At 41.9% G+C, this 17,157-nt stretch overlaps 1 protein-coding gene across 2 annotated transcripts in view; it reads right to left on the reverse strand.

The window, feature by feature from the left end:
* Positions 1–17,157, reverse strand: part of CPT1A (carnitine palmitoyltransferase 1A) — a 102,269-nt gene that overhangs the window by 55,182 nt on the left and 29,930 nt on the right. For both annotated transcript variants that reach the window (XM_077288009.1, XM_077288008.1), the window contains exons 2-8: positions 13,737–13,882; positions 13,344–13,486; positions 11,122–11,293; positions 9,895–9,996; positions 5,438–5,575; positions 3,466–3,543; positions 945–1,052 (exon numbers count right to left, since the gene is read on the reverse strand). In XM_077288009.1, coding sequence (XP_077144124.1) covers positions 945–1,052; positions 3,466–3,543; positions 5,438–5,575; positions 9,895–9,996; positions 11,122–11,293; positions 13,344–13,486; positions 13,737–13,877 — 882 coding nt within the window. In that variant the 5' untranslated portion in view covers positions 13,878–13,882. The remainder of the gene's footprint in view (positions 1–944; positions 1,053–3,465; positions 3,544–5,437; positions 5,576–9,894; positions 9,997–11,121; positions 11,294–13,343; positions 13,487–13,736; positions 13,883–17,157) is intronic.

Raw genomic sequence — 17,157 nt, forward strand, 5'->3', positions numbered from 1 at the left:
GTGGCGAGTTTTGCACGTGTGGCGAGTTTTGCATGTGGAGAGTTTTGCGCGTGGCGAGTTTTGAGCGGCGACTTTTGTGTTTCTACTTTTATGTGGCGAGGTTGGTGTATGTGTGGTGAAATGTGCACTGAGGGTGGTATATGTGTTCGAGCACGTGGTAGTGTGTGGCGCATTTTGTGTGTGTGTTCATATCCCCGTGGTGGTGTGATTATCCCATGTTGGGGCCCCACCTTAGCAACTGTACAGTATATACTCTTTGGTGCCATCGCTGTCATTCTTTAAGTCCCCCTTGTTCACATCTGGCAGCTGTTAATTTGCCTCCAACACTTTTCCTTTCATTTTTTCCCCATTATGTAGATAGGGGCAAAATTGTTTGGTGACTTGGAAAGCGCGGGGTTAAAATTTCACCTCACAATATAGCTTTGACGCTCTCAGGGTCCAGACGTGTGACTGTGCAAAATTTTGTGCCTGTAGCTGCGACGCCTCCAACACTTTTCCTTTCACTTTTTCCCCATTATGTAGATAGGGGCAAAATTGTTTGGTGAATTGGAAAGCGCGGGGTTAAAATTTCACCTCACAACATAGCCTATGACGCTCTCGGGGTCCAGACGTGTGACTGTGCAAAATTTTGTGGCTGTAGCTGCTACGGTTCAGATGCCAATCCCGGACATACATACATACATACATACATACATACATACACACACACACACATTCAGCTTTATATATTAGATATATATATATATATATATATATATATATATATATATATATATATATATATATATATATATATATATATATATATATATATATATATATACACACACATATACACAGTAAAGTGCCATCTCCTCAATAACTGCTAATCTGAATAAGTTAATATGGGAAGATTTTCTTAAAACATTTAAAAAAAATTCCCACTGATGTAACCAAGAACATACCGGTTTAATTTCTTCCCTGTCCAGTTTTCTCCGGTAGAGCAGAAGTGAATGGATGGCATTGCCAGCTCTGGCAGCTTGAATTGTGGTTGGCAAAACGTATAGGTAATCCTGGGAGGTTAAGAAAAAAATAACAGGCTAAACATATTGGTAGAATACACTCATGATCCTTCAGTTAAGCCTTTCATTTTGAGCATAATCCCGGAAAACTACTTAAACATTGTTCAAAGACTTCACTTATTTATTTTTTTTTTTTTATGGGGATTTAAGGGGTTGTCCACTACTCTGACAACCCCTTCTGAATCCCTACGTTTCCACCAGTAATAAACACCACCTTTACTCCACTCCGGTGCCGCTCCAGTGGGCTTGGCGTTGACTCTCCTAGGGCTCTCGTGACATTATGTCACGCAATCCTTAAGGCCAATCAGTGCTGGCTTCACTCTCCTCTCTTTTGGACAAATCAATAGGAGAGGCAAGAGAGGGTGAAGCCAATGCTGATTGTTATGCAATGAAATTCCTGCGACCCATGTCACGCAATCCCTGGGAGAGACAGGACTGACACCAATGGGACAACGCCACCACCAGAGACGAGCAGAAGTGTTATTTTACTGGGGAGAAAGATATGGGTTCAAAAGGGGTTGTCCAAGTAGTGGACAACTCGTAGTAATGAGGCCCATAGCAGATTGTTGCACATAGGCTACTAAATCCTCTATGGTAAATTGTAATTTGTAGATAAATCTAGTGACAGGTGTTTAGTTTTTCCTGCAGCGCCTCCATAGGAATAACAAGTCATTACAGGTTTCCCATAGATATCAGTGGACTGACTATAATAGAAGACGCACGCCGTCCTGCAGAGTGAGAGTCATTGTGACCGTTCGTTGATGACAGTCGGACATCTCTTTGCTAATGAAGAATTTTCAGCTTTCCACTATAAGGATATTCAAGAACTAACATATGAGATGGCTATACTGGAATGAAGGCGTCATGGGCAGACAATAAATGGCAAGAGCATCTTCATATTATTAACTCCAGTGCACGAAGTTCACTTTTGTCTGATGTAATAGCAGGAAAATGGTGAAGGGTGTGCTAACGTATGGTCATAAAATACTCCTAGCCACGCTATGTTCCAACTGTATACTGGCTCACTGTACTTTGGTCGCTTCATTGGAAAAGTTTTATCACATCCTTCTAGTAATAGTACAACAAAGGAGATAACACAAATTACAAATGTTAGATCATAAAATATTCTAATTTATGGATATGACCAATCGTGTTGTCAAATATTATTCAGGAAACCAATGTGGACCTGGCCACAGATAAGGTGGTCACAGGAACCCTCCACGACCACCAGTTTTGCCATTGGTTGTACATTTCACCCTACGGAGGCCACTACAGGTGAAATGTGGTATTACAAGCCAGCACTTCAAATTAATGGGTGACAATTCGTGATGAGAGAATGTGCTCGTAAAACGTGTTATCTGAGCATGCTCGGGTGTTATCCGAGTATCTTGGATGTGCTCTAATAATATGTTCGAGTCCCCACAGCTGTATGTGTTGCAGATGTTATACAACTGCCAACCTACCCGTGCCCTCCGCTCTGCTAATGACCTCAGGTTAGCATCCTCAATAATCAGAACCTCCCACTCCCGTCTCCAAGACTTTACACGTGCGGCGCCGATTCTTTGGAATGCACTACCTAGGTTAATACAATTAATCCCCAATCCCCACAGTTTTAAGCGTGCCCTAAAAACTCATTTGTTCAGATTGGCCTACCGCCTCAACGCATTAACCTAATTATCCCTGTGTGGCCTATTAATAAAAAACAACAACATAATCACGTTCCTCCATCATGTTCTCATACACTTTATGCAGTTAATAGCCTCTGTGTCTGTACTGTTACATACTTAGGCAGTTAACTGGTTCATGCAGCTTTACATGAACACCCGAGCCTTACACTATGGCTGGTCCAAATAACTAAAGCAATTGTTACCATCCACCTCTTGTGTCTCCCCTTTTCCTCATAGATTGTAAGCTTGCGAGCAGGGCCCTCATTCCTCCTGGTATCTGTTTTGAACTGTGATTTCTGCTATGCTGTAATGTCTGTTGTCTGTATAAGTCCCCTCTATAAGCTGTAAAGCGCTGCGGAATATGTTGGCGCTATATAAATAAAATTATTATTATTATTATTATTATTAACTGCAACACATGCGGGGATTGTCTAACAAACAGGCAATCCCCACATGTGCTGCGGTTATCCAAGCACGTCCGCTTATCACTTGTGACAATGTAATACACAGATGGGCGACATTATAATACATGGATGGGCCAGGACATCCACAGTGAGGAAAAGTCTTATAGGGGTTTAGAGCATTAAAAGAGGAGATATGGAATAATGCCGAGCAGACGCAGGTCCTCCACTCCAGTGTCGCCTTCTCTCCACTCGCTTCATATTGAATATTGTAACTCAATAACAATTCTTTTTGGAGTTTTCTGCTGTGAAAAACTTGGATATTAGCAGACTCACCATTGCATAGTAATTACTGTTCACCATGATGGGCCCACGGCCTCTGAGGTAGATGTATTCTTCCCACCAGTCACTGACCTGGAAACATATAACGTGTGAGTCCAGAATGGCCACCATGTAACACTTAATGTGGCATTTTTTAATAGAATGATATAAAACAATGTCAGCACGCCTATAGCATCACATTAACATTTTTAAAGTGTATAGCAAATATGGCATGTGTTTTCACATTAAGTGCTTAAGAAAAAGTAGCAATAATAGAATTCATGCAATCATTAATTGTAGATCTGGCGGCACAGTGTTTGTATACATGTCTGTATATTGGCCACAACGTACGTCCACCTGCACATTAATTTAAAGGGTTGTCCAATAGTGATGAGCGTTATCTGAGCAGACTTGAAAAATATTTTTGAGACCGGTGCCTGTATGTGTTGCGGCTGTCGCCCTGTGCACATGTACAGATCTATCATATAGCTTTTATTGAATGACTATAAATGTAGAAAAATATATTGCACACACTTTTCTTAGACAGGGAGAAGGACGACCATGACGAAAACAAAATGAAAAACAAATGGAACCATCTGAGGATCCCCGAAAAAAAAAGAAAAAAGATCCCACTCTAGAGTGTTTAGAGGACACTAGTGATGCAAAAATATATTATATAGTCTCCTAATAAGTTTAATGAGCACCTGATAATGCAGTTATTGCAGTAGAACTGTGCGGCTGCCGCAGCTTCCCTTACTGATTAAAGGGCGATTCAGCCCCCATCCCTATAGTGATCACCCAGTCACCAAGTCCTTATTTAGGGAAGGGGTTTTCCATAGACGGATCATTACTTTAACTCGTTAGATCAATGCATTCAGACAAGAAGGAAAATATCTGTATGGCCTGGACTTCGGTAAGGCTACGTTCACATTTGCGTTGTGCGCCGCAGCGTCGGGCGCTGCAGCGTCGCTGTATGCGTCATGCGCCCCTATATTTAACATGGGGGCGCATGGACATGCGTTGTGTTGCATTTTGTGACGCATGCGTCTTTTTGGGCGCACGCGTCAGGGCGCAGAGGACGCAGCAAGTTGCATTTTTTTTGCGTCCAAAATCATGCAAAAAAAGGACGCATGCGTCACAAAACAATGCGTTTTGCATGCGTTGTGTCGCCGACGCAACACACAACGCAAATGTGAACATAGCCTAAAATGAACGTTCCGCTGCTTACAATTTACAGCAGCCTGCTAACTATAAGCAGCAGTGAGACAATGACAGCAGTGTTACAGAGGAAATTACATGAAACTGACATTTTTCTCAACCCACACAAGCTGTCCATGCAACCAACAGCAATAAAGTAATATAAGAATACGTTCAATCTTCGTGATCAGTTAGTAATTATAATAGCTGATAAGCTCATTAGGGTAGTAGATTTCTCTGAGAGGCACCCGATTACCACTGAATGTTGGCATAAGCGCAATCTGTAAAGTGCATCAATACTGAGGACTAAGAATTGTGCAAGATCAGAGGGACGGAATTGTGCAAGATCAGAGGGACTTAAAGAGAATTGGCCAGGTCAGGAAACCCTGTCTAAGTAAATGCAAAAGTGGGTTAAGGGTTATAATTAGCACCCAGGGCATGGCAGTGTCATAGTGGGCACTCCGCGGTGAAAGGTGAAAACATTAGAGTTGCAATGCTCCGTCCCAATCATTGGGGCAGTCATGTTCGTTCTTCACCTAAGCCCGCTGTAGAGTTGACTGACATTTGGCTTTGCCTGTGAATGTGCTGAGCGGATTATCAATCAACTGAATAGAAGACATGAAGAAATGATTGAAGAACAGGCATTCATTCGGAAGTGATGGTTTTCCCCATTTGTGAGGACCATCTCGGCTCCAAAGCTCCCAAATTATCGAAAATATTATAAACCCTGGCCTTGACTAGTTCTTAAAATGGTCCTGCAAGAAACTTGACAAATATGTATAACACTTACATAGTTTGTGGCCCACCACGATTTTAGCTTCAAATACCACTGAAGTCTTGGTCCCAAGTTGGCGGCAAAATCTTTGGCAAGACCCTCCATTCTCTCAAACTGTTCTTTGTCCATCAGTGGGCTAACAGATTCCAAGTACTAGGGAGATAAGGAGGATTGTTAATATTTATAGCAGAATTCATCTCATTCTTTTCATCCTCTGCGCCTGCTTTTCTTTAAGTGGACTCCACCTAGTCTCAGATCAATTCTGCGCATCCTAACCTGAGCTTAGGGAGTCCGAAAATTGTGTAAAAAGGTCTTCTTCCTAGTGCCATCTAACAGCAGAGTTGGCAGAAAATTCCATAAATGATTGAGCATATGATGCTAATGCAATACATTCAATAGTGAATGTACTGAATATGTTCATACGTACAGTATATTCAGAATATTATTATAAATATTTGCTAATATTCTCTTTATAACAAAGACCTGACCTTTCACCATCGGTCTTGGACTCGTGCGTGCCAGCACGTTCTCAGAGTTGTGTAAAGGAAGATGGTTGACTACTCAATTTGGTAGCCAAGCTAGCACCCTTTTTCTATATAATGATTTTGAGAAACTCCTGGGTTATTTATTGACTTGATCAATCAGCCAGCCCCCTTTACAGTTCTGATGACACAGGAAGTAGAGCAGCCGCAACTGGGACCACTGCTGATAGTGAGAACCAATTCTAGGAGCATCTATTATAAAGAATTTCTGGACAGATCTAAAAGTCATTTTTTGGGAGGAACATTGGATTAGTAGCATAGAGCTTGGCTCAGAAGTTATTCCTGCTTTATCATGAAAGCAACCCAACAATAATAAAATACAAACATTAGTATAACCAGGGTAGCAGGCAAAGCAGCTGCTGTAAGGATCAACTATTAAGTGAACCCCCACCTCTATACCAAGGCAAGATGCAGTTAGTGCTGACTATGGATGAGCAATCGTAGCTGTACAGTGAAAATATAAGTGCTATACCTGCATGAACTCCACTCAGGATGTGAAGAAATGAAATATTAGTTCAATTGTAAGCCTGGGGAAATCTTACTCAGGGCAACCATTACCGTAATTATAATTCTACGCAGTATATGGGGAGGTAATGGTTTACAGGCTTACTGCTATTACACAATTCTGAGCTGAAAGTTGATCACAGGGTTTCTTTTCCAAAGCTTCTTTTCATGTAAAGCTTCATTAACATATATGAAAGTTTCTTTACAGATGACTTTTCTTCACATACATCATTTTAACCTAAGCAGAACTGTATCTTACTCATGCAGTGAGGTAGGGTGAGGTGGATGAGTCCAGTGCTGTAGCTCTCTCACTTCTATCTTGAAGTAATAAAGATACTCCTGGCTGTCCTGACTGCTTCTATGATTACAGCAATCACTCCCAAGGAAGAACTTGTCTATCCAGCTTGACCGATTTTAGTCTTGACAGGAGACTCTCTTGCACACACCTTACCCTTGGATGTCCAGGACACAATAAGAACGTTCTCAATTTCCCCTGGGGCTGAGTTAACCACTCCCTGTCTGCAATAACCATTTTATCCCATATAGTTGCTGGATGATTCTAAATTAATAGTGCAGTTTCTGTAACACTATGACATGATTATCATCACTTGCAACATCAGTATGTTTTTTCTATACTGTCACAATGCGTGTAGTATTATTTCGCCGCCTGCCCTGCCCCAGCACTGCAACCTCAACGCGTGCATTCCTCTTGTGAAGTAGGAACACCAAAATAATCATAAGCTTTTCAGGTTCTGAACTTTTTTATGTAGGCGGTCAGTTTTGCTATAGGCCCCGATGGTTATTTGTTCTAATATATCCCCTGAAACCAAGCATCTCTGTAGTGAAGTTATAGTCTATAGACTTTATAAGCTTTTAAGCAGCAAAAACAAGCTTAACCAAAGCCATCATCAGTATATTAGTAGGAGTAAAATCTGACGTGCACAGCCGTGCTGCAGCAGAATTGTATCCTAGACAGCTGCCCAGACAAATTATGGACAATTGCATAGTTTTCCTCAAACTATTTACAAGCTTTGCTTCTTTGTACATAGCCTCGATTTCACTGAAGCATAAACCATGTGCCCACAATCCGGAACCAGCAGCGCTTTGGATGCAGCGTATTTTTGCGGAGTCCAAAGTGCTGCCGTCTATTGAACGCAGGTGAATCCGCACGTGTTCAATGAACCGTGTGGATTTACTGCATCCAAATACATTTCTATTGTTGAAATTTGTTGTGGAGACTAGAAACGGATATGCTGCGGTCCTGAAAGACGCGCCGCATGTCAGTGTCCACGGGTGATCCGCAGGCTCGCATGAACATATATGCTGTAACATGTGTCCGCTGAGATTTTGATGCTTCATAAAATACGCAGAGTCAAAACCACAGCAATTCCTGATAATGGGCATGTACTATGAGGACACTACACCAGAGGGACTTCTACCTGCAAGGCAAGTATAGGGCCATACACAATCTGCAGGACAGCTCCTATAGCCAGGGAAGAAAAATGTAAAGACCCAGCACCAGGCAAACCCAGGTAAATGCAAAATACACCTGGACCAAGCCCTGAATAAGGACATAGGAAACCTAAACATGACATTGATATACTAAATCATCATCATAAAATGGTACCAGTCATATCCAGAAACGCTATTCACCTGCAGACATAGGGTTAGCTGCAGGAAAACCGTGCTTAAAACCAGCGTAGTCAGCTTACTGGAGCAGTGGCTACAGGGAGAAAAAGTTATATTCTTCCTGTAGCCGCTCACTTTCGCTCATCTGGGTGGTGAAGGAATCCGCTACAGGAACAGCTCACTACACAGTAAGGCTGCTGTAATCACTCCCCAACACTTTGACAGTAAGGGTGCGGGCATGCAAAGGGGTTGCCAATCAGTGTACTGGGCTGTGATTACAGACGTGCACACAGTATGCTTGTCTTACTGCGCTAAAATTAGAGTATAATCTGGAGGATATATGCTGAAACAATGGATCAACTTCTACCTTTTATCATTCCAATGAGGCGCCACAAGCCAATACTCAAACTCCACACCTGTGAAAGCGTGACATGTAACAAACCCAGCATGTCAGAGATTGTGCAGCTTATTTAGAGCATTATATAAAAGGTTACAAACCTTAGTGGCTCTCCACATGTTCCTAAAAGAGCACATAAAATGATAACACGTGACCCTTGCAGGCGTTGATCACAATATGCTTTTAGCCATGCAGTTCTACAGCTACATTTTTACGTCCTCTGATTTTTTGGCTATGTAGACAAACTGGGTATTTATACTGACACTGGTGCCCAGAAAAAAAAAGCAGAATCTGGCTAGAACAATCATTTACTAATCATTTTACTTAAAGGGAATCGGTCACCGGGTTTTTGCTACCACATGTGAGCGCAACATGATATAGGCAAGCGATGTATCACTTACTGTGCTGCTTGCTGTCCTGTTTTCTCTGCTGCAGATCTAGCAGTTCTCTGAACACGGAGCCCTGTATAACCCCGCCCACACCACTGATTGGCAGCTTTCTGCGTACACTGGCAGGTTTCTGCCTATGAACAATCAGTGGTGGGGTTTTACAAAACTCATTAATATGCTTGACTAAATGGCAACAGGTTTACTAGTTCTCTAATAAGCAGTCTAATAAGTGTTACATTGCTGGAATCAGGGTCTCAGCCCCTACTTTATGCTGCTATCAGATCAGGTGGCAAAGATCGAGTGACGGATTCCCTTTAAACATGCTCCTCTAATAATGATCTCTGTATCACGCCTGGAAAGTAGTGACATACAGAAGGGGAGCTACCATAATAACAATGCTGTGCCATCAGCACCATAAAATATGCAAAATATGTGCTATAGAGCATAAACAGCTGAGTAAAGCCTAAATTAACCACTAAACAGTGCTCAAACGACAACTCCAAGGTAATAGAGCTCTGTACAATGATAAAATACCGCTATACAACCGAGAACACCATCAGTGGTTGTGGCACGTCGTGGGTATAAGCCCATCTGGAGCTGGGACTGCTGGTGCAGCATAGCCCCAGAGCCAATCCCCAAATATTGTGCATTCTGTGAGATTTTAATAAAATGGCACCATCAAGGTACAAAAGGTCCCCAGAAGACAGGAGGTTGTGCATGCAGATACAGACATTAACGAATGACCGCCTTTGTGGTCATCTGCCCCCCCACCCCAAAAAAAAAAAAAAAAAAAAAAAAAATCAGGTAGGATCATTTTTTCCCCCCACAGCTGCCATAATATCACTGACATAGTTATTACAATTCTGCTCGAAACATTTGGCAAACACTCTAGCACCGTGATTGGGCAATATTTACAGAAATCTTGTAGACAATTATTTGTTACAAGTGAATGTACAATAACAATCAATCATTTTTATGACATAGAAACTTTGTTCCATTGACAAAACATACCCTTTTGACCGTGTCCTTAACAGCTGGCACAGGTAGATGCGGAAGAGAGGTTTGGAAGCTGTAAAGCATAGGCTTTCGGCCAGAGAACAATTTCACCATTCCCTGGAAAACAAAGCACACTTACTGATACGCACGAGTCACAGATTAGTGGAGTAACAGATTGTTGACTTTCACCAGCAAGCCTCTCATTCTACTGAAAACACCTACTGAAAAAGTGTTGGTCTGGGACTCCTTGGGCACCTCAGAGGGTAACTAAAGGCCCCTCCATCTATACAAACCTGTGCATGTCCACTTTAATTGCATCATTACCTTTCTGGTTATTACACATGCACAACATATCCATAATGTCTCAATCTATTTGTTAATGAACCCATATTGAGCGGTTCTGGACCTTCAGTTTCCTTTTGTACTAGCATGGACGCTCTATACTGGATCTTGCACAACTTTCCGAAAAACAGTACAGAAATGTCTCAACAGAATTTTTATCTGTTCATTTTCTTTCCAAACCACACTTCAATGGTGTTCAGCTACTTCCCCTGTCTGGTTACGCAGATTTGCAAGTCAAATAGCAAAATAGCCAATTCTAAGATCAAGAAGGAAACATGCAAATATTAGGTCTCCTAAAAATGAATGACTCTCGATGACTGTTTCAATTTTTTTTTTTCAAGTAGCATTTAACAACCAATCTACAGAGACCGGAAAATGGAAAACTGACAAAAATATTAAACACTCTGTTAGTTTACGTGTTAGACTATATTCACATCTGCATCTGGAGAATAAAACAACAGGATCTTCTAGCATGTCAGATGGTCACAGTGTGGGGAGAAATCTAGGGTGTGGACCTGCCACCAAAACTCCAGGGGCTGGATTTCTAGTAGGCGACAGGTGTGAACAGCTACTTCTCAACTGAAATGAATTAAAAAAAAAAAAAAAAGAAAAAAAAGAAAAAGAAAAATCCGGTCTGGTATGTAGTAGTCCAACCAAACACCATAATGAAGAACATAAAATGAATCAAGAGTAAGAAAAAACAAATTAACGTATATTGCTGGAAAAACCAGGTGGGAACAGATCATGCCTGATTGTGGGTTTCGTGTTAGCTTCCTCTAGCGCGTTTGTGCACGATCTGTACCCAACTAGTTTTCCCATCATTATACTGGGTATTTTTTTAGAAAATGTGGTAAGTTCTTGTAGGCAACAAGGATGGATAAACTGAAAAAAATTACTCACCATCCATAACCTTGTAGACTTTGATAGCTTTCCATGCTCTTCGAACATCCATCCATGGTAATACAGAAGCTTCTTCAGGGAATATCGCATTGTGGCAATCAGGGCCACCCACACGCCCGTGCCAAAGAGGACGTTACTGACAATGTTCTGAGTCTGGCTGGTCATGTATCCACTGTTGGAACGGAGAACACAATCTCATACTTGAAGCTCAATAAGACAGAGCTGAGAAAACACACAAAGTACAATGCCTTCAATCCTTGAGTTGTTCAACATTTCCAAAATGGCTTTCCTCACAAAATCATTTACCAGGTTGGAAACAAAAGTTTTTATACATTATATTTTGTGCAATTTGCTGAGATGCTAAAAACATTAAAGGGTCTCCTGAAAAAGTAATGGACAGAACTATATAAAGGTTCTAGTATTTTACTCTACATGCCTGAAAGTTCATTACAAACAGTCAAAAGTTTTCATGTTCAAACAAAGCAAAAAGAAAGAATAAAAACCCTGTCTCGCCATAATCCATTGTCACCTCTACCTGTACATGGAAAATGTGCTTTGCTGGTGTAGTAAGAAGAGAACAGTAAAGCGTTCTCTATGGAAAACATCCAGAAGTACCCAGCAAAACGTAGCAACTACTGTATGTTATTACATCCATCAAGGAGGAGATCTTCCATTTTTCTCTACAAACAGAATATATGAAACAAAAAAAAAAATATTGTGTATAGTAGATTATTAGAAATGCAACTGCACTCTTCTGGCTGAAGCTTTTTGTAAACTTTTCAATCTGTTTTGTTTAAAATGACAAAGGATTGTTGCTTCATTTTATATAGCTCCAACATATTTGGTAGCATTGTACATAGATCAACACTCACATCAGTCTCTGCTTCACAACTTAACCTCCCCATCCTAAATATGCATGGGCCAATTTCTTAGGAAGCTAGAAATACTGACCTAACTGTATGCTTCTTGGAGTGTGGGGGGAAAACAGAAAATGGAGGAAACGTACAAACAAGGGAACAAGAGACAATTTCCATACAAATGCACCGATCAGATCCGATTTGGACCCAAGACTAGTGCTGCAAGGCAACAGGTCAAGGAAGGGGGCAAGTGTGTAAGTAAATGGACTCACAAAGGGGGCTCTCATATGTGCCTATTTCATGATCATAATAAAGTTTCGGCCGGAAGTCAGTAGCCAGAAAAGTAGCACTGAGGAAAATGAAGATTAACTATTCAGAAGATGGTGCTGCAAATCGATCTGCAGGACCCAATCCAGTAGTCAGTGGCCACTAAATGGGAAACATGCAAACCAATTTTTACCAGTCAGCAACAGCAGCTCATTGTCCGATGCCAGGTTGGTTAATAATAGGGGAGCAGAGGATGCTTTTCGCAGCGCTCCCATCCATCGGCCACAAATTACAGGTGTAGTCACTGAACTGGGTCCTGCAAAGTGAATTGCAGCGTCTCTGTGATTATGAACATTACTCTGGCCACAATGGTCATGCCACTAAGTAAAGGGTAGTACCATTTAATGAAGAATCTACAGAGCGGCTGCGCCTGATGCTTGTAACCCCCCCACCCCACCTAAAATCAAGCAGCATTAGAAATGTTTGAATTATAACAGTAGTACATGAATATTATCCAAAATATATACTTTGCATACACCTCATCAGTTAGAATATGTACCGTACTACATATTCATATACTGCATAAAAACGCTCTCCCTGTATGATCTCTAGCAAGATGGATAAAATACCAGCCAATGATTAAAGAGTTTGTCCAGTACTTCAACAATCCTTAAGATAGGTCATCAATATCTATCATTGGGGGTGCGACACCCGGCACCTCCGCTGATCAGCTGTTCTCAGTGTCAGCAGGAATAGTTCAGTCATTGAGCTGCGCAGCTCTGTCGACAGAATAGTGGCCACGGCCAGGTGCTGCACATTCGCTCCCTATTGATTTGAATAGAAGGCAGATGTGCAGTACTCGGTGCGGCCACTATTCCGTCGACAGAGCTGCGCTGTGCAGCTCCATGACTGAGCTTTTGCTGCTGTTCCTGCAGACACTGAGAACAGCTGATCGGCGGGAGTGCAGAGTGTTGCACCCCAATGATCAGATATTGATGACCTATCCTGAGGATAGGCCATTAATGTTAAAGTAGTGGACAAACTATTTAAATAAATAAAATTCACAAAAATAAAAACAAAATAATATGGAACACTCACGTAGTAGCAATCGCGTGGTTTATTTTCTCTATCAAACCAAATGACGGATCCACTTTAGTGTACAATGATGTCGAGGTAACACCCACAACTACGACTAACCAGCTGGAAGGGGTTGATGGGAAAACACCGGTGAGGATTCCATTCTGTTAAGGAAACATTAAACCATTAAAAATATACAGAAACACATAAAAGGGTGGCCATATCTGTAACTTTTAGCATCGCCTATATATTTCAATAGAGAGGTGAGATTGCATGAACGTCCCCAGTCACCACAAACAAAAAAAAACAAAAAAAAAGACATTGGGACCCCCTTATTGTGACCCCTGACTGTTGAACCTCTTAAGACAGAAAGAAGTGTTAAGGTTTACAAGTTGAATAAGTTGCTTGTCTTACCTTAAACCTGATGAACTTCTTCTTCCAGGAGTGGAGGCCAGAGAGATAGATCTGCCGCAGAGCTTCATGGCTTAACCTTAGGTCAATTCCATCTGGAGTTACTGTAAACTGGAACGCTACGGCCTGATGAGCTTCTGCCATCTTTACTGTAAGATAGAAAGTGGAGGAATATTTTCATTGGACAAATCGTGTAGACAGAGCTCTCTCCTTCTCACTTATATATAGATGGTCATCATGAGCTCCAGATCCAACCTACCTACATAAAATGCAATGGCGCCAGTTTTACCGCACCGGCCAATTTTAGTGGGGAGAGGAATCCAGTCACAACTACGTTTTTCAATTTTTTCCTGGAGTAAAACCGTTATATGCAACCTTTCCCCTTCCTACACCATTACCATAATTCCTATGGATTGGTCCATCTGAAGAGAGGATTCAGTATCATATTTCTTTACATTTATGACCCCATGACAAGGCCTTATTTCCTAATCATGACAGCAACGTGCCCGGCCCATACTAATATTACATTTCGGCAGAAGAGATTAACCCACCAACTGAACCTGACAACTTCTAATAGGATCAGGACAGAACAATGAAGCCTAAGCCGTTAAGCATTTCTAATGCAATTCTAAAATAACTACGTAAATCTCCTTAATATTAGAAGTTTGATGCAAGTACCAGATCTAAAAATGGAAACTGTCTCCTGATTTTTATGAAATTATCTAAAACTAGAATAAAAAAAAAAAAAAAAGGATGGTAATAATGAATGGTTCTGTAGTTTGGTCAAGATAGATGAAGGTCTATATTTAGTCAGCTCCAATTCTCTGAGAACCACAGAAAAACTTTCCAAATACGGTTACTCTGTAAAATGTCTAAGTGCTAAGACCACACAACGTCCCTAAAACCAACACATTGAATGCCATGCCTTACATAATGGAGAGCAAAACCTTCTGCGGGTATCACGAAATCCAAGTAAAAACAACAAGTATAAAAAAATGCGGACATTGACTCTTCTTTGGATAAATAGCATAAGCAATATTCTTAAATGGTCTTAAAAATAACACATTTAAAAGAAAATCCCCTCATTCTAGAGATTAAAAAAAACAACAGAAAAAAAAACGACAAAGCGTGCCATTTTTATCTTTGTATTTTTTTTATGCGATTTATCCAAAAAGAAGTGACCTTTGGCAGTTCGGGAAGCACCTACAGCTGCCATGGTGAATACTTTGTGTAAAAGCACAGGTTAAATAGTTGTGTGACCAAAGGCTATGATCTTCAAAACGACAATATGGTCTTGTAGAGTATCACGCAACGTGTTCCGCTTTGTTTTTTTTTCATCATTTCTACTAGTTCTGTATGTAAAAAGGCTTCATTGCACCAACAAACACAGCGAAAAGGGGGCGCCACAGCAATAAGCGCGAGATTTCCAAGACCTTTGGGTCAGTTTCTCTTTGCTTTGTTTTCTAAAAACCTAACACCAAAGGGGTTGGGACCAACAAGGACTGGACGACCTCTTCTCAGGGGTCCCATGGTGGCCTAATGGCCAGCCCTTATTATAAATACATTCTTGGTTCACCAGAGATAAATTGGAATTTGTTAACAAAGATAAGAAACAAGTTAGATTATACTCACCCAGGGGCGGTCCAGGTCCGATGGGCAGGGGCGGACTGGGCCGGGTGGCAAAGATGCAAATGCCCCCCGGGCCGCTCCCCCTGCAGCTGATCAGGGCCGGTGGTGGTGGCTGTAGAGCCGCACATCAAATTGTGCGCGTCCGTGTGCGCTGCACTGTGACGCGGCCGCTGCACTGTGAAGCGGCCAGCAGCAGTCACAGTCGGCGCACACGTCCGCGCCGGGTCCGGGAGCTGTGTGCGCGGCTGTCAGCTTGACGGCTGCACAGCTCCTGCTCCCTCCATGATATCTCTCTATGCTTCCGGGTCAGGTGTCGGGCGTGCGCGATGACGTCATCAGGCACGTGCTGACATGTCCCGGCCAGGACGCTAGCAGAGAGGCGCTGCAAGGGAGCGAGTGGTGATGTAAGTATAAATTTATTTATTTATTTTTTTTTTTTTAAATTAAATGGTGGGTAACTGCAAATGAAGAAGTGGGGAGGGGTGAAAGGAGGCTGCACATGATGGAATTTGGGGGGTTAAAGGAGGCTGCACATGATGGAATTTGGGGGGGTTAAAGGAGGCTGCACATGATGGAATTTGGGTGGATAAAGGAGGCTGCACATGATGGAATTTGGGGGGATTAAAGGAGGCTGCACATGATGGAATTTGGGGGGGTTAAAGGAGGCTGCACATGATGGAATTTGGGGGGGTTAAAGGAGGCTACACATGATGGAATTAGGGGGTTAAGGAGGACTGCACATGATGAAGGAGGAGTTGGGCTGCACATGATGAAGTGGGGGTAAGGGGGACTGCACATGAAGTGGGAGGTAAGGGGGACTGCACATGATGGGGGACTCGTAAGCTTGCAATCTATGAGGTTGCATAATAACCAATTATATATTGATTGTGGGTGGACCTCTGTATTCAGATGTGTAGTGTAGAAGAAAGGGAAAAAGTGGGGAATGTGCTCTGAAAGCGGTGCTCTAGATAACTGTTTTTTTATGCAGAGGCGAGTCCTGGCTGGAAGAAGCGATGGAAGTCTGTGCTGCATGAATGAGAAAAGCAAAGATGAAGGACTTCAGCTAGAGACGTCACTGGCGAGTCAGTGTATTACCTGTGCACTGACACTATACACTGTATACTATATACAGAGCTCCTGTATATAATGTCACTGGCAGTGGTGATCACTGTATTACCTGTACACTGGCACTTTTTACAGAGCTCCTGTGTATAATGTCACTGGTGATCCCTGTATTACCTGTACACTGACACTATATACAGAGCTCCTGTGTATAATGTCACCAGTGATCACTGTGTTACATGTACACTGACAGTAAATACAGAGTTCGTGTAAATAGCACTTAGTATTGTGGTTTTTTTTTAATTAATGATCAGTATTGTAGTATTCAGTCACTGTGTGGTGGTAATATGTGGTCTGGTCATGGTGTGGCGGTATTTGTTCATTGTATGTGGTATTATTGGTCATCATGTGGTGGTAATATGTGGTCTGGACATGGTGCGTTCGTATTTGTTTAGTGATGAGTGAATATACTCGTTACTCGAGATTTCCCAAGTACGCTCGGGTGTCCTCCGAGTATTTTTCAGTGCTCGGAGATTTAGTTTTCAGCGCCGCAGCTGAATGATTTACATCTGTTAGCCAGCAAAAGTACATGTGGGGATTCCCTAGCAACCAGGCAACCCCCACATGTACTTATGCTGGCTAACAGATGTTAATCATTCAGCTGCGGCGCTGAAAACTAAATCTCTAAGCACTAAAAAAATACTCGGAGGACTCCCGAGCGTGCTCGGGAAAT

This window comes from Ranitomeya variabilis, chromosome 2 (assembly GCF_051348905.1).
Source record: "Ranitomeya variabilis isolate aRanVar5 chromosome 2, aRanVar5.hap1, whole genome shotgun sequence".
Lineage (NCBI taxonomy): Eukaryota > Metazoa > Chordata > Amphibia > Anura > Dendrobatidae > Ranitomeya > Ranitomeya variabilis.